At 45.1% G+C, this 20922-nt stretch overlaps 2 protein-coding genes across 2 annotated transcripts; one reads left to right on the top strand and one right to left on the bottom strand.

The window, feature by feature from the left end:
* The first annotated feature begins 2053 nt into the window (after positions 1–2053).
* On the top strand, positions 2054–4366 carry LOC140422441 (uncharacterized). The gene is made up of 2 exons (XM_072507461.1): positions 2054–2287; positions 2438–4366. Exon 2 carries the CDS (start codon positions 2859–2861, stop codon positions 3567–3569), a length of 711 nt encoding a protein of 236 aa, XP_072363562.1. The 5' UTR covers positions 2054–2287; positions 2438–2858; the 3' UTR covers positions 3570–4366.
* Positions 4367–9386: 5020 nt separating this feature from the next.
* On the bottom strand, positions 9387–16550 carry LOC140422445 (uncharacterized). Its single transcript, XM_072507466.1, has 2 exons — positions 16419–16550; positions 9387–14096 (listed from the first exon to the last, which is right to left on the bottom strand). The coding sequence occupies exon 2, from the start codon at positions 13655–13657 to the stop codon at positions 13010–13012; it is 648 nt and encodes a 215-aa protein (XP_072363567.1). The 5' UTR covers positions 13658–14096; positions 16419–16550; the 3' UTR covers positions 9387–13009.
* Between the last annotated feature and the right edge of the window lie 4372 nt (positions 16551–20922).

Genomic DNA, 20922 nt, shown 5'->3' on the forward strand with positions numbered 1-20922 from the left:
TAATCCCGGGAACTACAGGCCGGTGAGCCTTACTTCAGTGGTAGGGAAATTACTGGAGAGAATTCTTCGAGACAGGATCTACTCCCATTTGGAAGCAAATGGACGTATTAGTGAGAGGCAGCACGGTTTTGTGAAGGGGAGGTCGTGTCTCACTAACTTGATAGAGTTTTTCGAGGAGGTCACTAAGATGATTGATGCAGGTAGGGCAGTAGATGTTGTCTATATGGACTTCAGTAAGGCCTTTGACAAGGTCCCTCATGGTAGACTAGTACAAAAGGTGAAGTCACACGGGATCAGGGGTGAACTGGCAAGGTGGATACAGAACTGGCTAGGCCATAGAAGGCAGAGGGTAGCAATGGAGGGATGCTTTTCTAATTGGAGGGCTGTGACCAGTGGTGTTCCACAGGGATCAGTGCTGGGACCTTTGCTCTTTGTAGTATATATAAATGATTTGGAGGAAAATGTAACTGGTCTGATTAGTAAGTTTGCAGACGACACAAAGGTTGGTGGAATTGCGGATAGCGATGAGGACTGTCTGAGGATACAGCAGGATTTAGATTGTCTGGAGACTTGGGCGGAGAGATGGCAGATGGAGTTTAACCTGGACAAATGTGAGGTAATGCATTTTGGAAGGGCTAATGCAGGTAGGGAATATACAGTGAATGGTAGAACCCTCAAGAGTATTGAAAGTCAAAGAGATCTAGGAGTACAGGTCCACAGATCACTGAAAGGGGCTACACAGGTGGAGAAGGTAGTCAAGAAGGCATACGGCATGCTTGCCTTCATTGGCCGGGGCATTGAGTATAAGAATTGGCAAGTCATGTTGCAGCTGTATAGAACCTTAGTTAGGCCACACTTGGAGTATAGTGTTCAATTCTGGTCGCCACACTACCAGAAGGATGTGGAGGCTTTAGAGAGGGTGCAGAAGAGATTTACCAGAATGTTGCCTGGTATGGAGGGCATAAGCTATGAGGAGCGATTGAATAAACTCGGTTTGTTCTCACTGGAACGAAGGAGGTTGAGGGGCGACCTGATAGAGGTATACAAAATTATGAGGGGCATAGACAGAGTGGATAGTCAGAGGCTTTTCCCCAGGGTAGAGGGGTCAATTACTAGGGGGCATAGGTTTAAGGTGAGAGGGGCAAAGTTTAGAGTAGATGTACGAGGCAAGTTTTTTACGCAGAGGGTAGTGGGTGCCTGGAACTCACTACCGGAGGAGGTAGTGGAGGCAGGGACGATAGGGACATTTAAGGGGCATCTTGACAAATATATGAATAGGATGGGAATAGAAGGATACGGACCCAGGAAGTGTAGAAGATTGTAGTTTAGTCGGGCAGTATGGTCGGCACGGGCTTGGAGGGCCGAAGGGCCTGTTCCTGTGCTGTACATTTCTTTGTTCTTTGTTCTTTGTTCTAAAGGATGGTCTCTTTCCCAATGTTCAAAATTAAAGGACTGGTTTCCCAGTTGATAGCTGACATTTAAGGGGACAATAAAGGAATATCAGACAGAGATATGTATCGTGTTGTTATATGGTACAGATTACATATTATTATTGGTTCTGTAATAAAGTGCATTTATTATGAGAAAAGAAATGGAAAGGGGGAGAAAATGCATTTTACTCACAGATGTTGGAGACAGGAAGAAGCTTCGGTCTGTGTGAAGCCCAGTTTTCGATCTCACAAAATCCGCGAAGATAGGCTGGAGGACGAGAGTCCATCCGGTCGCCCAGGCGTTCCATTGGCCAACGCGTCATCCTGACAGTCAGGAGGTGGGAGCTACCCCGCACATGCTCAGCTTCACCTCTCCCTTGGACATGCGCAGTCCCGGACGAGGCTAGAGGGTAAGGTCACCGAGCGGCTTCTCGCTCTGGCCGGAGCCGGCAGATGGTTGCCCGGTAACCTTGTCTCGAGGAGGTGCCAGCGGAGGGAGAACAATAGGTGGAGGCGGACACCCGTGACCCCGTGACGCCCATGCGCACTGGAACCCTATGACGTCACCGAGGAACAGACTGATTCCTATTGGTTGATGTAGGCTGGGCTATATTGTGGCGTCACAGCCCGGAAGTTGGACATTGAGCTTCCTCTTCTGTGCGAGGAAATCAATGTTTCCTTCTTTCCTCATTCGGGGGCGGGGACGACATTGGCGACTTTCAACAACTGAAGGGAAAGGAACTGAATCCAATCTGTATATTACACATTTTTTGTGTAGTAATTCATGAAGATTTTCAGTCTGTATCCAGGCCAAGAAGCAGTGAGCATGGATCAGCACCTTCAGGAGAATTGGGAGGGTGAATATTAGATACAGCAGAGTGAGAATGGAGGGAGAGTGTGTGGGATGGAGATTTACAGTTTTTGCAGAATGAGAGAACAAGAATGTTCCAGAGAGACTAGATTTCTATTCCGTACTGATAGATAATTCTTGTAAATTGTTTTTACAGGATGTTAGAAGAGGAGGAATTACAGACAGAAATTTCAAACGACACATCTCGATCTGAGAGATTTAGATCTGACAGTCTAAATCTATATAAAACTTAGACTCCTTAAGAAACAAAAATCCAACAAAAGTTTTACTCAATTCCTTGGGACCTGAATATCATCAGCCTTTGAATCTAGAAGGAGAAAGGTTTCTCTCATCTCTCAGCTTCAAAAGATTTTAAACATCAGTTGGAAAAGCACCGAGGCACACATACACACCTGAGTGAGAGTGTGTCAGAGCACTGACTGTGGAGAGAGCTTTAACCAGTTACACAGCCTGAAAAAATATCACACCATTCACAGCGGGGAGAGACCGTACATGTGTTCTGTGTGTGGTCAAGGCTTCAATTGTGCATTCTGTAGAGATACAAGGAGACCGAAAACATGGAGAAGCCTTGGCAATGTTTGGACTGTGGGAAGGGATACAGAGCCCCATGTTTGCTGGAAGCTCATCGACGCATTCACACAGGGGAGAAGCCATTCACCTGCTCTCAGTGTGAGAAGGGATTCACTCAGTTACCCCATCTGCAGAGACACCAGCAAATTCACACTGGGGAGAAGTCATTCACCTGCTCTCAGTGTGAGAAAAGATTCACTCAGTTATTCCATCTACAGAGACACCAGCGTGTTCACACTGGGGAGAGGCCGTTCACCTGCTCTCAGTGTGGGAAGGGATTCATTCAATTATGCAACCTGCAGAAACATCAGCGAGTTCACACTGGGAAGAGGCCATTCACCTGCTCTCAGTGTGGGAAGGGATTCACTGAGTTATTCAGCCTGCAGAAACATCAGCAAATTTGCATTGGGGAGAGGCCATTCATCTGCTCTCAGTGTGGGAAGGGATTCACTCGGTTATACAATCTACTGTCACACCAGCGAGTTCACACAGGGGAGAAGCCGTTCACCTGCTCTCAATGTGAGAAGGGATTCAGACATTCATCCACCCTGCGGAAACACCAGCGGATTCACACTGGGGAGAAGCCGTTCACCTGCTCTCAGTGTGGGGAGGGATTCAGACATTCATCCACCCTGCAGAGACACCAGCGGATTCACACTGGGGCGAAGCCGTTCACCTGCTCTCAATGTGAGAAGTGAATCACTCGATTATCCATCAGAGACACCAGCTGATCCGATTGTAACCAACTTCACATAGGTCATACAGCACAGTAAAGGCCTTTCGGCCCCTCGAGGCTGCGCCAGTCCAAAACAACCACTTGCCTATTCTAATCCCATTTTCCAGTGCTTGGCCCATAGCCTGGACTTCACAAGTGCCTATCTAAATACTTCTTAAATGTCATGAGGGTCTCTGCCTCCACCACCCTTTCAGACAGCGTGTTCCAAACTCCCACCACCTTCTGGGTGAGAAAGGTTTTCCTCACATCCCCTCTAAACCTCCTGCCTCTTACCTTAAATCTCTGCCCCCTGGTCACTGATCCCTCTACCAAAGGGAGAAGTTTTTTCCTGTCTACTCTATCTATGCCCCTCATAATTTTGCTGATCATGTCCCCCTCAGTCTCCGCTGCTCCAAGGAAAACAATCCAAGTCTATCTCTTCATAACTAAAACTCTCCAACCAGGAAACATCCTGGTAAATTTCCTCTGCACCCTTTCCAGTGCTATCCCATCCTTTCTATAATGTGGATTCCTGGCTTTGGTTACTTTCTGTGCAGAATCTGCACGTTCTCCCCGTGTCTGTGTGGGTTTCCTTCGGGTGCTCCGGTATCCACCCACAAGTCCCAAAAGACGTGCTGTTCGGTAATTTGGACATTCTGAATTCTCCCTCCGTGTACCCAAACAAGCCAGAATGTGGCGACTAGGAGCTTTTCACAGTAACTTTATTGCAGTGTTAATGTAAGCCTACTTGTGACAATAAAGATTTATTATTATTATAAACTAGAATTGTGTGTTTGAATTTCTATCCTTGACTGACAGTGATGACTTTTGTCATCTCCTTTTACAGGACATTAGATTGGATGTTGAGTCAAGATCTGCCAGTCATCGTTGCATCAGGACCTGAATATCATCGGCCTTTGAATCGAGAAAATGTTTGTGCATTCTAAGCGTTTCAAAATATTTTAATCATCAGTATAACTGGAAAAACACCAAGATGCACATACCCGACATGTGTGTCCCAGTGCACTGACTGTAGAATGAGATTTTACCAGTTAGACTGCCAGAAAAACAGCATCCCAATCACTGCAGGGAGAGACCTTACATGTGTTGTGTGTGTGCATGAGGCTTGGTTGTCCAACCTGGAGAGACACAGTCAGACCCACACCATGGAGAAACCGTGGCAATGTGGTGACTGTGGAAAGGGATTCAGATCCCCTTCTGTGCTGGAAATTCATCAAAGCAGTCACACTGGGGAGAGACCATTCACCTGCTCCGAGTGTGAGAAGGGTTTCATTAATTCATCCAGCTTCCTGAAGCACTTGCAGCTTCACACTAGGAGAAGGCCAGTCACCTGTCCTGAGTGTGGGAAGGGATTCAGTCATTCATCAAATTTACTGATATACCGACGGGTTCACACTGGGGAGAGACTGTTCACCTGCACTGAGTGTGGGAAGGGATTCAGTCATTCATCCAACTTACTGACAGACCAACACGTTCACACTGGGGAGGCCAGTCACCTGTCCTGAGTGTGATAAGGGATCCATTAATTCATCCGGCTTGCTGACTCACCGAAGAGTTCACACTGGGGAGAGGCTGTTCACCTGTCCTGAGTGTGGGAAGGGATTCAGTCATTCATCAAATTTACTGATACACCGACGGGTTCACACTGGGGAGAGACTGTTCACCTGTCCTGAGTGTGGAAAAGCATTCATTAATTCATCTCACCTGCGGAAGCACCAGCGAGTACACGCTGCGGAGAGGCCATTCATCTGCTCTGAGTGTGGGAAGAGATTCACTCAGTAAGAAGCCTCAGCCCCTCTTCATATGGCAGCAACGGGCCCGTCCCAACACCACATTCAGGTCTGGAAAAGTCTGAGCTGAGACTATCCTGACTGAGCTGAGAAAATTCAGAAAAGACATTAGTGACACCCTTGGGACAATGAAAAATTCAGTCTCAGAACTGGAACAAGCTGTCAGCGGTTTGGGAAAGAGAGTAGTGGAGCCTGAGAACAGAATTAGTGTGGTTAATGATAGTAACATTCACAGATACAGGCTCCTTTGTTATTTACACCAGAGAGACAGACGGTTAGAGGACAGATGTCAGAACCTCGAACATTTCATGAGATGGAACAACCTGTGAATTTATGAGGTGCCAGAAAACTCAGTAGGCGGGACATTATCCGCTGGGTCGAAAGCTTTCTCAAGAACCTGCTTAAACTCCCGATCGATTTCCCACTGCAACTAGAGTGGGCTCACAGATCACTGCAACAAAAGCCGTCAGATGCTAATTCGCCCCAAGATCATTTGTGGTGAAATTTCTCAGCTCCAGATGAAAATGTTAAATTAATTGCGTACTCTAAATTTTTTTTTTAAATGTGAAAGGGTGACATAAACCCATTGAGAGAAAAAAGATGCTCTGTCAGTTGAAACATCTGAGCTGCAAAACTGCATTTTTACAAGAAACACATTTGTCAGACACAGACCACAGTAAGCTGGGCAGATCCTGGGCAAACCAGGGATTCTTATCCTCTCGTGTCAGGCTAATTTGCACCTTAATTGGAAAAAATAATTATGTCCTCTAAATTTATATTTTAAAAAGCAAGCCCTGGCCTTGGTGGCGACATAAACAAATTTTATAAGACCGTTAAAGACATACATCCACCTTTACTTCAGCAGGCCTATCGTCACTCATTAGAAACTGGATCATTGGCTCCTTCATGGAGAGATGCAATTATAACGGTCATTCATAAGGAGGGGAGAGACCCAACAGAGTGTGGGTCACATCGCCCCATATCATAACTTAATTGTATCCTGAAGGTTCTAACATCAATACTGGCCCATAGAGTAAACAGAATAATAACTGAGGTGTTAACACCCAGACCAAACTGGGTGTTACTCTGGAGACAATCTCCACAGGCTCCTTAACATCATGATTCATGACCAAGGGAATGGAGTTGAGGCCATGATCTTATCTTTAGATGCTGAAAAGGCATTTGATCGAATATCATGGGTGTACCTATTTCAGACTTTACACCAGCCTGGAGTTTGGACTCAAGATCCTCTATTCAAATCCACGGGCTTCTGTTCGTGTGAACAGTCATATTGCTGAAGTCTTTGGGCTAGAGAGGGGAACAAGACCGGGTTGGTCTCTGTCCCCCTCTTCTGTTCACTTATGTATAGAACCCTTAGCCCAAATGGTGAGAGACAAGACAGACATAAAGGCGTTCTAGCTGGAGAAGAAAAGCACAAGTTGTCATTCTATGCTGATAACGTCCTGCTTTACTTATCAGATCCTGCAACATCCATATTTTCTATGAAAGAGAGTATTTAAAAGGTAGGCTGTGACTCGGGTAATAAAGTTAATGTTAAAAAGTTTGAAGCAATGGTGGACAAATCCCAACCATATGGAGAAACAACGTGCCTTTAAATGGCTCAGTTGGACACTAAATATCTCAGTATTCTTGTCCCACCAACAATCGATAGAATATATGGAGCAAATTACACTCGCATCGTTAACTGTATGAAGAGTGGGCTGGATGAGTGGCTGAGCCGACCACTCTCTCTGTCAGGACGGATTGAAGGTATTCGGATGAATGTCCTCCCCAGATTGTTGTCCCTGTTCCAGATGTTACCTGTTCAGATTCCAGAATCTACATTCAATTTGCTACATTGTCCGATCTCCCGTTTCTGGGCAGCTCAACTATAATCTGTGACAGCTTGGTTAACAGGCAGCGTAGACACATGATGGCTGAACCTGGAGAAACATGTGTCCCAACTTCCATTAACAGCACTGCCATTTCTGGGTAACAGCATAAACGATTGCAGAATGAGTGAATGCCAGATTGACTAACAATATTTGGAAAGAAATTCAGAAATCATTTGATTTACCTGGTTCAATCTCGGCTCTGACCACCATTGGGTCTATAAAATATTTAATACTCTCCACCCACGGTAAGGATATTTTAAGAAATGGTCTGAATATTGCCTCACCTTCACCAGATATTTCAGCAGATACTCCAAAATCTTTTGAGCAGATCAGAGGGGAATTTGGCCTTCCAAATACTAACATTATTAGCATACGTACTGATACAACATTTTCTTTGCAAACATGAAGGGGGCAATTTCATGGATTTCATTTTGGGCCTGTTTAACAGGATGGCTTCCAGCGCTTGCAGCGGTTGAACTGCAACAGGAGATAGCAGTGGAAGACTGGGATCAAACTTGTCCTGAGACCAATCTCGTCACCGACCCAAATATCCGGAGGGAATATAAATGGAAGCTCATTCTGAGCTACTTCAGAAGACCACATATTACTGTAAGAATTGGTTCCTCCTCTACAAGTAGTTACTGAAAAGACTGCAGGAAATCATTACTTCCACACATTCTGATTGTGGCCAAATTTGAGAGAGATTGGGATAAGATATTCAAAACATTGGCTGAGGTGTTGCACATGGACATCCCACAGACCCCCCTCCAGCTGCTCTGTGAGGGACAATTCCAGAAGAGATGGAACGAAGAAAACAACACAATCTTTTACAAGTTTTGCTGTCATGAAGGGTGTTGTCCTCAAATAGCTGAAACCCATTCCCCCAACCTGTGAAACTTGGTGATCCGAAGTCAGAGAGCGATTTGAGATGGACAGAATCCCACATGCATTCCACTCCCAGAGCCAAACATTATTTCAAAGGTGGCTGCCAGTAACGGGAATATTATTCACATGAACTAAACCACAGAGAGCACTCCCGCACCCAACCAAGCCCCACTCATTATATACATTTTATTTGCCTTTTTTTAAAACCGTGTTTTCCCATATATTTCCGTGGTCATTTTTCACTGGTGCTCTATGTAAGGAAACAACTTTTATACGGACCAGTTATTATCATCAAACTCTTGTTTATCTGCTGTATCAACATCTGTCTGCACATGTAACTTGATTCTCAAAACTAAAAGTGACTTTGTTATACTGTGTCTTTTATGTTTCTGTCAACAATGCCAATGATTGATGTGGACAATTCGAACCATTTTAACCTTTTGTTTCTGTGTGCCGTGAGAAAATAAAAATAAAGAGTTTTTCAAAAAGCACTGCATTGGTTGCAAAGCACTATGGGACATCCAGTGGTTGTGGAAGGCGCTATAGAAATGAAAGTTTTTAAATTGAAGACTTCTGTCATCTGATCTTGTTTGATGGAACTTAACTGATTCAGCCACCCCCAACTTACCATTTAATAAATTCACTTTGGGTCAGACAAGACTTTAACCAATTAAGGCAAAGGCATAATTCTCTGGATGGTAAATTTTAAAAGAAGTTTATTAAATGAAAAAGGTTTACTGAACAACTTTAAGATATTGAATTTTACAATTTCATGTGGGTGATCAGTCTGTAGAAGCGTAACCCTCTCTGGCTCCTTCTTTGACAGTAATTCTTGTGGAATTCAGTCTCGAGAGTCTGGCTCCTTCTATGACAGTAATTTCCTTGGAACTCGGCCTCGGAAGTCTTCAGTACTTGGCCTGCAAGGAAGACCTTCGTAACCTCTACTTTTATCCCCAAAGTGACCATTACCTCACGTCAGAGTTGGGCCTGTTGTAACATGACAATTAGTCAATTTGGTCACTGGATAGCCAAAGCATGAGAGGGGGAGATAGAACGGGAGGGGGGGGCAACTCATTCTAGGAGGAAGGAAAGGCGAACCACGGGGGGGGGGGGGGGGGGGGTGAGAGCGGGGGGGGGGGGGGGAAGAGAGACAGGGAACAATAGAGGAGAGCCAGGGAGGTGGAGGGGGGGGGGGGGTGGGAGGCTGGGAAACATTAACCAACTTGACATCCACAGGAACAGAGAAAAAGGAGAACACAGGTGGAGGACGGGAGGGCCGGCTAAAGCAGCAGCGTGCACATGAAGACAACGGCGGCAAAATCCGACCGGGAGAGGCGAGGGGCAACACCGGCACCAGACCCACTCGAGGATTGCCCTCCGGAAGTGCCTCGCCGGCACAAACGGGTGCCTGCTTACATATATATATAGATATATCATATCCTGTGTACGTAACGGCAAAATATACTCTGTTCAAAAATACAATAAAAAACATTTAAAAAAATATAATAATTTGGTCACTGGATTATTTTAATTGGATCCCCAATTACGGTCACCATCTTCTCTCATTATCTCAGACAAGAATACAATAGAACTGTTTCTTATTATCCCTTTATCTGATTCTATACAATCCCTTATTCAGACAGTTTCAAATGTTGACACTAATCAGAGCGTGAAGGTCTCTCTTGCCAGTACATTTATCCTCATTGCACATTCTTTTTTATAATAAATTTAGAGTATCCAATTCATTTTTTCCAATGAAGGGACAGTTTAGCGTGGCAAATCCTCCTACCCTGCACATCTTTTGGGTTGTGGGGGTGAGACCCATGCAGACAGTGACCCGGAGCGGGGATCGACCCGGGTCTTCAGCACAGTGAGGCAGTAGTGCTAACCACTGCACCACCATGCCACTCACTTCATTGCACATTCTTTACATACACAGCAAATAAGGTTTTCTTTGTTTACAGCAAATAAAACTCAGTCTTTTACTATAATTACTGATTCATTAATTGTAGCTCAATTAAGGTCAGTACTTAATCATCTGTTACTGACAGGTAGCTAATTAGCTAATTAGTACAGTAATCTTTAATTAATACATTTGGTTACTACAAGATCCACTGATTCAAAAAGACAAGTTTGGAAGACAATAGCTTTCTTTCTTACTCATCGTGATTGGACTGAAGTATCTGCCTTATACTTGATGCCAGATTGGACAAAACATAATATTGTGTAGCTGATCAAAATGATAAAATAAATTCTTAGTTTAAACAATTTCTGTTGCTATGCAGCTTATTCAAGCATTTAGGTTGATACAGTGTTACCTTTTGAAATAAAGTTCCTGTCACATAGTCGAGTTTAAAATGGCTTCCTTGACCTTGTTATGTATAATGTTCAGAGTCAGCATAGACATAAGGGGTGGATTGGGCTCCTTCTGTGCTTTCTGAGCCGCATTTGCACTTAAAGAAAAGTGGTAAATACCAGGAATCCACTTCCTACGAGTGGATTCGAAGCAGAGACATTGGAATGTTTCCCAAAGGAAGGTGGAGGGGCACCTGAGGGATATAAATGAAAAGGGATAGATCTATAGAGAGAAATTTCATCTGCTCCAGTCTCTCCAATTAACTGACGTTGCTCATCCCAGGTGCCATTCTCGTAAATCTCCTCTGCACCCTCTCTGAGAACTTCACATCTGTCCTAAAGTGTGGGGCCCCAAAATAAGGTTCAATTTTTGAGGGTTAGAATTGTTCAATACGTTAAACTTGTTTAGAACCAGGGTTAGATTACACAGGCAGTACTGTCAACATTTGTGATCGCCATTTAGAAAAAGGAAATCGAGGCCTTGGAGAAGGTGCAACAAAGATTCACAAAAATACTACGATCAGATGAAATGGGGCAGCAGTAGGCCATTCGAGGGGCCGGGTGGCCTACTGCTGCTCGTAATTCGTGTCTTATCACATCCTTTATAATAGATTGTAGCATTTTCCCTCCTACTGATGTCAGGCTAATGGGTCTGTGGTTCCCCGTTTTCTCTCTCCCTCCTTTAATATTGGGGTTACATTTACCACCTTCCAATCTGCAGGAACCATTCCAGAATCTATCGAATTTTGAATGAATGAAATGAAAATGAAATGAAATGAAAATCACTTATTGTCACAAGTAGGCTTCAAATGAAGTTACTGTGAAAAGCCCCTAGTCGCCACATTCCGGCACCTGTTCAGGGAGGCTGGTACGGGAATTGAACCGTGCTGCTGGCCTGCCTTGGTCTGCTTTAAAAGCCAGCTCTTTAGCCCTGTGCTAAATCAGCCCCATTTGTGATGATCACCAATGTATCCACTATCACTACAGCGACCTCTTTCAACACTCTGGGATGTAGAGCAGCAGCTTTTGGGGATTTATTAACTTTCAGCCACATTAATGTCTCCATTACTATTTTTTCACCAATTCTAACCTCTTTCAGTCCCTTGTGCTCACTAGTCCCTTGGTTCCCTAGTGTTTTTGGGACAATTAATGTGTCTTCCTCCATGACGGCAGACACATTGTTTAGTTTCTCTACCATTTCCTTATTCCCCATTATAAACTCTCCTCTCTCTGTCTGGAATGGACCCACATTGGTCTTTGCTAATCTTTTCCTTTTCACATTCCTATAGGAGCTTTTCCAGTCGGTTTTTATGTTTATCGCCAGTTTGCTCTCATATTCTATTTTACCTTTATCAGTTTCTTGGTCCTCCTTTGCTGAATTCTAAACAAGTTCCGAAATCTCAGGATTTTTATTTTTAAAGTTAGAGTCCCCAATTCACTTTTCCAATTAAAGGGCAATTTAGCTTGGCCAATCCTCCTACCCTGCACATCTTTGGGTTGTGGGGACGAAACCCACGGAAACACGGGAGAATGTGCAAACTCCACACAGATAGTGACCCAGAGCCGGTATCGAACCTGGGACCTCGGCGCTATGAGGCAGCAGTGCTAACCACTGTGCCGCCGTGCTGCCCCTGAAACTTCAGACTTACTACTATTTTGTCCAGTTTATGGGTCCCTTCCTTTGATCAAAAGGAATCTTTAACTTTCTTGTTGCCACACTTGCATCACTTTTCCTGTTTGATATTTGTTTCTGAAAGGAATCTATATTTGATGTAAATATTTGAATTTAAAGTCGTTAAAATTCCCAAAAAGATCATCGGCTGCTCTCCCCTTTGAGAGAGAGAGAGAACTGACTGGTGGTGATTTAAATTGAGGGTCACCACACCTCAGTTGAGGGGCAATGTTGACAAGGCTGGGCCTTCATGGATAACCAAAGCCGCTCGGGTGATTGAAGCCACGCTGTTGGCATTGTGCCGCATCACGAACCGGCCGTCCAGCTAGCTGTGCTAACTGACCCCTTGGTCAATATGTAATAATTCCTTAAATATTAGCTACTGCCTATCTCGGAACATACCATTTAATGTAGTTTCTCAGTCCACCTCAGACAACGTACCTCTCACACCGATAGTTTCCTTCTGTGAGAAACACCCAGATAAATTAGACAAAAGAACCCTGTAACCACCATGGCCATCTTCATGGCAACATGGCATGCTTTGGGGGTTTCCAAACAGAAATGAGAAATAATTATCTTCGAACTTCCAAACCCCGTTCACTCTGTGGTTCATGTGCAATTTGAAGCCAAAATCGCAACAAGGCCCAAAAAGCATCAGCCCACTGGAGGCAAATTAGTCAGACCGGTCAGTCCAGCAGAAAGAAAAGTTCCGACCATCCCCATTGTCCAACTGTCAGATGAACGAAATGCAGTCCTGGATGTAACTGAGAGCAGAAACAAAATCAGCAGAATCCAATCCCTGTAATCACTTGTGAACTTGTTGGTGTCTCCGCAGGTGCGATGAATCACAAAATCCCCTCCCACACTGAGAGCAGGTGAATGGTTTCTCCCCAGTGTGAACTCGCTGGTGTTTCTGCAGGTGGGATAACTGAGTAAATCCCTTCCCACACGGAGAGCAGGTGAATGGCTTTTCCCCAGTGTGAACTCGCTGGTGTCTCTGCAGAGTGGATGAATCACTGAACCCCTTCCCACACAGAGAGCAGGTGAACGGCTTTTCCCCAGTGTGAATTCGCTGATGTCTGTGCAGGTGGGATTGCAGAGTGAATCCGGTCCCACACTGAGAGCAGGTGAATCGATTCTCCCCAGTGTGAACCCATTGGTGTGTCCACAGGCTGGATAACTGAGCAAATCTCTTCCTACATTGAGAGCAGGTGAATGGCTTCTCCCCAGTGTGAACTCGCTGGTGTTTCTGCAGATGGGATAACTGAGTGAATCCCTTCCCACACTGAGAGCAGGTGAATGGCTTTTCCCCAGTGTGAACTCGCTGGTGTCTCTGCAGAGTGGATGAATCACTGAACCCCTTCCCACACTGAGAGCAGGTGAACGGCTTTACCCAGTGTGAATTCGCTGATGTCTGTGCAGGTGGGATTGCAGAATGAATCCCGTCCCACATTGAAAGCAGGTGAATGGCCTCTCCCCGGTGTGACTGCGTCGATGAGCTTCCAGCACTGATGGTACATTGTATCTCTTCTCACAATCCCCACATTTCCACAGTTTCTCCATGGTGCGCTTGCCCGAGTGTCTCTCCAGATTGGGCAAGCAGTTGAAGCCTTTACCACTCACATGTGGATGATTTCTCCCCGCTGTGAATGGTACGATGACTATTCAGGCTGTGAAACCGGTTAAAGCTCTTTCCACACTCTCACTCAGCTGCCTGTGTGTCGCAGTGCTTTCCAGTCACACTGATGTCTGAAATATTTTGAAGCAGACAAACATTTCTCCTTCCAGATTAGGAGGCTGTTGATAGTCACAAACCTAATAATCGAGTGACTCTGAGAGATCTGGACTTTTGGTTTGAGATGTCTGTCTGTAATCCCTCCTTTTCTAATATCCTGCAAGTAGAATTCACAACAGACATCACATTTAGTATAGGGCAGAAATTCAGAACAGACAATTTAATTTCTATGAAACATTCTTTCCTCTCGCATTCCCCAAAAGCTGTAAATCTCCATCCCACACACTCTCCCTCCATTCTCATTCTGCTGTATCTAATATTTACCCTCCCAATTCTTCTTAAGGTGCTGATTCAGGCTGATCAATACATCCACACTGACCACTTCATCTCTTGGACTGAGAGGTTCATAAGAAATAGGAGCTGCAGCAGGTGAGGGCTTTTGTGAGGTGACAGGTGAGGGAATTCCCGTTGCTCCCGGCACAAGAAGTTCAAGATAGGGTGATCTCGGGTGTATGGGTCGGGAGGGCAAGGTGTCGGAAATACACCAGGAGTTGAAAGAAGAGGGGGAAGCGCTGGCAGAAGAGTTGAAGGGTAAATGGGAGGAGGAGCTAGGGGAGGAGATCGAGGAAGGTCTGTGGGCTGATGCCCTAGGTAGGGTTAATTCCTCCTCCTCGTGTGCCAGGCTCAGCCTGATACAATTTAAGGTGGTCTACAGAGCGCACTTGACGGGGGCGAGGATGAGTAGGTTCTTTGGGGTAGAGGACAGATGTGGAAGGTGCTCATGGAGTCTGGCGAACCATGTCCATATGTTTTGGTCATGCCCGGCACTGGAGGGGCTCTGGAGAGGAGTGGCGGGAGCAATATCTCAGGTGGTGAAAGTCCGGGTCAAGCCAGGCTGGGGGCTAGCAATATTTGGAGTAGTGGATGAACCGGGAGTGCAGGAGGCGAAAGAGGACGGCATTCTGGCCTTTGCGTCCCTAGTAGCCTGGCGAAGGATCTTGCTAATGTGGAAGGAGGCGAAGCCCCCCAGCCCGGAGGCCTGGATAAATGATATGGCTGGGTTCATAAAGTTGGAGAGGATTAAGTTCGCCTTGAGAGGGTCTGCTAAGGGATTCTACAGGCGGTGGCAACCGTTCCTAGACTATCTCGCGGAGCGTTAAAGGAAGGTCGGTCAGCAGCAGCAGCAACTTTGGGGGGGGGGGGGAGGGGCGGAGACGTCTTGGGAGGGGGGGGGGGGAAGGGGGGACTGCCAGGGAGGGTGGATGAGCAAGAGATAACATGAAGGGTTGGGGAAACTGGCACGTACGAATGAGGGCCAGTGTACAAAGCTGGGTAAATATATCATCTTGCCATGTATATATCTTGCTCTGCGCGATTTCTCGGGGTTTTTTTTGTTACGTTGGGGGGGGGGGGGGGGGGGGGTTATTGTTTGTAAGGGAGAAATATTGTGTTAAAAAACTTTAATAAATATATATATTTTTTTAAAGAAATAGGAGCTGCAATCGGCTATTCATCCCTTCAGACCAGCTCAGCTATTCAATGAGATCATTGGCTGATCTACATAAGCACCATTTCCCCACAATGCCCTATATCCCTTGATATCTGTAATATCTAGAAACCTATCAATCTCTATCTTGCAAATCCTTAATGACTGAGGTTCCACACTCTTCTGGGGTAGAGAATTCTTAATTTTCCTGCCTATTCCCCAAAACCCTCGACTCCCTTGTCAATCAGAAATTGGTAGAACTCATCCTTGAAAATATTCAATTCCACTGATCCCAGTGGAAGAGAAATCCAGAGACAAACAACCCTCCGAGGAAAGAGATGATTGGAAATATATAATGTAGCTACAGTACAATATATGTATTTAAAAAAAATTAAATTCAGAGTACCCGATTAATTTTTTTCCAATCAAGGGCTAATTTAGCATGGTCAATTCACCTATCCTGCACATCTTTCTGGGTTTATGGGGGTGAGACCCACGCAGACGCGGGAGAATGTGCAAACTCCACATGGAAAGTGACCCGGGGCTGGGACCGAACCAGGGTCCCCAGTGCTAACCACTGCACCACCATGCTGCCCTCTACAGTACAATATTACACAACTAGAAATAATATTAAATGTACTTTATTACAGAACCATCAATATATCGAATCTGTATTATTTCACACTAGGCATATCTCTGTCCGATATTAATTTACTGACCCTTTAAATGTCAGCCATCTCCTGGGGAAACCAGCCCTTTAATTGTGAACATTGGGAAAGAGACCATCCTTTTAACCAGACAAATTAATGTATCAAACTGAGGGAGCAAAGGATGTCAATGTCTTTAAGAGAGAGAGAGACCTGGGCCAAGCTTTCCAGAGTCTGCACCCTCCCTGGATTCACTTCCTTTCCCTTCAGTTGCTGCAAGTCACCAAGTAAAGGTCAGAATGAGAAAAGAAATGAAAAGGGAGAGAAAATAAAGTGTGTTACTCACAGATGTTTGGAGACAGGAGACAGTTTCCGTCTGTGAAGCTCAATTTTCATTCATACAAATCCGGCGCACTGATTGACTGGAGAACCAGAGTCCTTCCGGTCCTCCAATTTTTCCCATTGGTCAACACTTCAGCAGGAAGATCAGGGTGTTGACTCTTCTCCGTACATGCGCAGCTGCCCCTCACTCTTGCACATGCGCAGTCCCGGGCCGCCTACCCACGCGGCGGATAGAGCCTTTCTCCAGTGCGGGGAATTGTGGGAGCCGCGGCCGCCATTACTCATGTGGAGCCCAGTCTCCAAACTCCTGGGACTGGGATCAAGAGTGGGGCAGCGGGAGGGAGCAGTGACCCAACCCTGACACACAGTCACTGGATTTGTTTGTGACGTCTCCCTTTGCAGAACAGATTGTTAACTTCAGGTGTAAAGATTTAGTCACCTGGGTGACATATTGGGGAGGGAATAGGTGTGAGTGAAACTGAACCCGAGAGTCAGCACCTTCAGGGGAGGAGAATTGGGGGAAAAGCAGGAGGAGGATAGTGGGATGAAGTAGTGTTACAACCAGTAGGGAGGAGGTAGAGATTGGGGACACAGATTTATTGTTTGAGACAAAGAGTGATTCTGCTGTTGTTGCTGTACCAAATCTTATTGATGCTGAAGGTTGGGGCTTATTTTTGCTGATGTTCGAGACGCCTGTAACTGAGATGGAGTTTAAAATTCTGGATTTAGGACAAATGAACCAAATTTGAATTGCACACCCTGTGTCATGTCCTTCCTGTAGTTCAGTTGGGTCTGCTGATTGCTGGGTGATTTGCTCAGTGTCTTTTTAAGAACTGCTGTTTGTGATCTCTCCACATTCATTCAGGGACTCTCAGCTGAAATTATTTTACAATAAAACAGTTCACTTTCAGCATCGCCCCCAAACAAATCCATTGGTGTGAAATCAACAATTCCAATCTGATTGAAATGACATAGAATGGACATCAAATAAACATGCCATAAGGTCCACCTGGTCTGTGATGGTTTTGATGCTCCACATATGTTTCCTCCCAGTCTTCTTCACCTTCACCGTCAGTCAGGGCTCAGTGGATAACACTCCTGCCTCTCAGTTCCAAAGGTTCTGGGTTCATTTCTCAATCAGGACTGGAGAACAAAACCACGGCTGTCCTCTAGTGCAGTGCTGAGGGAGTGCTGCTCTTTTGAGGTGCCATCTTTCAAATGATGTGTGAAACTGTGGTCCCATTTTCCTCCTTTGGTGAATATAAAATATCCCACATCATTCTTTTTGAAGAAGAGCAGGGGAGTTATCCCAGGTGTCCTGGTCAATATATATCCCTCAATAAACATCACTAAAACAGATCATTATTATCCTATTGCTGTTTGTTAACTGTCAATATGTTGTAAGGAGACTACAAACAGATACAGACAGGTTAGGTGAGTGGGCAACAATTTGCAGATGGAATAGAATGTGGGGAAATTTGAATGTGTTCACTTCGGCAAGAAGAATAGAGAAACACAATTCTATTTAAATGGAGAGAGATTTCAATACTCAGTATTACAGAGGGATCTGTGTGTCCTGGTACAGGAATCATAAAATGTTAATATGAAGGTACATTAAGTGATTAGGAAAACAACTGGAATATTAATGTTTCCCACAAGGGGAATGAAAGTTACAGCTGTGCAGGGCCTTGGTGAGACCACATCTGGAATATTGTGCACTAGTTCTTCACTTTGTTTGAAACACAAAGATATAATTGTGTTCGCAGCAGTTCAGAGAAGGCTCACTCGACTCATTCTCAGGATGAAGGGCTTCTCTTATGCAGAAAGGTTGAACATGTTAGGTCCTTAGTCACTTATAGAAACTTTTACAATCCTGAGGTGATTTAATAGGGTGGAAATTAGGAAGATGTTTCCAAATATGAGAGAGACTAGAACTAGGGGATACAGTTTATCAATATGAGATCCACCATTCAGATGGAGATTGAGGAAAATGTTTTTCTCACAGAGGGTGTTTAGTCTGGAATTCTCTTCATCAGAGAGCAGTGGGGCTGGGTCATTGAATATAGTCAAGGCAGAGTTTGACAGATTATTGACAGAGGAGACAAGGGTTATGGGGGTGAGACAGGAAAGTCTCAGCCAGAGTAGCAATAATCTTATAGAATTGGGCAGCAGGTTCAAAGAGCTGAAGGGCATTCTCCTGTTCCTGTGTTCCTATCTTGTTTTGCCTAAATTTGCTGCCACGTTTCCTACACAACAGTGACTACACCTCAGAAAGTACATCATTAGCTGGAAAGTGCATTGAGAAATCCAGTGGCCCTGAAAGCTGTTATACAAGTCTAAAGCTACATTAGAGTATCTGACACTTAAAGGGAGATGCTATTGAATATATTTAATCACTGAGCGTATGTACAGTACAAATTATTAATTACAAAAATGTGTTATAATGAGGTGAAGTCTAACAGCCAATTATGATAAAGTGGCTGACTCCAACTATTCTCCTTGGAATCACCACTCTTTTTAGTGACTACAATGTACTGACATCACCAAACCTAAACACGTAGAGCTTCCAGACTCATCGACCCCCAAACAGGCTGAATGTGCCCTGGTGCCAAAAGTGGGGAGTCACAGGAACAGCTAACAGAGGAGCCAGAGAGAACCCATTTGGGGAGCCAAAGAGAAACCATTTGGGCCCAGAACATTGTAAATATCCTTTTACTCTGGCTGTCTTTGAGCCTCAACTCATTTTCTGCTTTTTATAACCATGTTCAGTTTCATTAATAAACTTTTATCAGAAAACATATTTGATTTTTGTTGACTTTTCTTGATTAGACTGATGCACATTAAGGATAGCGGGTAAGAGGGAGTGACAGACTCTTTCACAGAAAGTGAGCCACTCTAAGGCAGTGTTTTTCAAACGTTTTTACTGAGTACCCATTTTTGCCAACCGGTCGACCTTCGCGACCCACGTCAGCCAATCTTTGCGAGCCACATCGGCTGACCTATGTGACCCTCACTGGCCAACCTTCGTGACCCACCATTTTCACTGACCTTTAATGTGACAGGTGAGTCTGCTTGCTCCTCACAATCTCACTTGCTTTGTTATTCAATGTTACGTTCCTGACAATGACTTCAGCTGATGATTTAAGATCTCACTGCATCCATTGAAAAAAATAAAGACATTTATCCTCAAACTCGCCATGTTTCGTCGTCAAATGTCTTTGAAGTTTTGAGGGTTTTAAACTTTCATTTCCCAGTGCTTCCCTGCATTTTACACACTTTGAATCCTGATTTCCAGTGGTACAATGAATAACGCATCCCCCAAGTAATCGTCTTTATGCTGCTTTGTTCCTGTTCACAGCTTCTTCTTCATGGGTTGTTCACCAGAGGCCCTGGAACTCAAAATGGAGGAATCACTCTCGCGTGCCCAGAGCACGTGATGTCAGTGTGGCCTGCTGTCTGCCACTACTCCAGGCAGAAGACTCCAGCTATTTTTAAAAAATTCTGCCCCTGGGTCAGCGCACTGACATCAGGAGGCCGTGTTCTACCCCGCTGGGCTCCAGGCCTGCACACTGCTTAGGGGCACGCATGCGGGGAAGAGCCGGCATTCTAAAAGCGGTTGCGCCGTTTAGCACCAATTTCCGTGATCTGGGACGCCCGCGGCACGACCTTCCCAATACCCGCCCAGGACCCACCCTCAAGTCGTGCCGCTCGATTTGAAAGTGACTGCTCCAAGGTAATTGACAAAGGAGCCAGTGGGTAGATGAGATTTTATTTTTTGACACAGCGAGCTGTTCTGATCTGCCTGAACGCTGATTCAGTAGTATCTTTCCAAAGGCTAAATACTTGAAAGATAAGAATTTGCAGGGCTGTGGGGAAAGAGCAGAGCAGTTGGATGAATCAGTCAGTCCTTCCAAAGAGATAGCAGGGGCATGATGGGCCAAATGGTCTCCTCCTGCAGCCTGTGAATCTGAGCCTCCTGCTTTTGTGCAGGTTAAAAGGGACAGATTTCATTGCATCCTCTTCCCCGTATATGTATTTAAAGAGATGGGTTTATCTTTAGCTCCGAGTGACCGATATACCAATTGGTTGGAGGCCCATTTCCCAGTCAGTCCTCCAGCACCTTCCTGTCTCTCTATTAGTGCGATGTCCATGGCAGTTTCCCAACTGGGGCACAGGCCCTGTTATTCTCAGCTAAATTCAGCCCCCAGCTCTGTCTCCTGCCTGTCATTGACACGAGCAATAGACACAGAAAGGTGCCCGAGGCTCAAATGGGAAGTCAAAATTTGTGGCTCTGAACCAAGACTTCAACATTTGTCAATCAAATCCCTGTTATTTATACTGGGGTTTCTATTATTACCGTGCCACCCCTTTTCATGTCACATTGATGTACTTTAGGGAAAGTGGGTGAGAGGGGAGACAAAGGGTGGGAGTTTTAACAGGTAACTTTCCCTTTCTAACTTTGCAATGTCGATAATGTCAGCCGTGGCTCAGTGGGCAGCTCTCTCACC

The sequence above is a fragment of the Scyliorhinus torazame genome, chromosome 5 (assembly GCF_047496885.1).
Source record: "Scyliorhinus torazame isolate Kashiwa2021f chromosome 5, sScyTor2.1, whole genome shotgun sequence".
In the NCBI taxonomy this organism is placed as follows: domain Eukaryota; kingdom Metazoa; phylum Chordata; class Chondrichthyes; order Carcharhiniformes; family Scyliorhinidae; genus Scyliorhinus; species Scyliorhinus torazame.

Coding starts and splice junctions, on each gene's coding strand:
- LOC140422441 (XM_072507461.1), top strand. CDS start 2,859: ATGGAGAAGCCTTGGCAATGTTTGGACTGTGGGAAGGGATACAGAGCC.
- LOC140422445 (XM_072507466.1), bottom strand. CDS start 13,657: ATGTGGGACGGGATTCATTCTGCAATCCCACCTGCACAGACATCAGCG.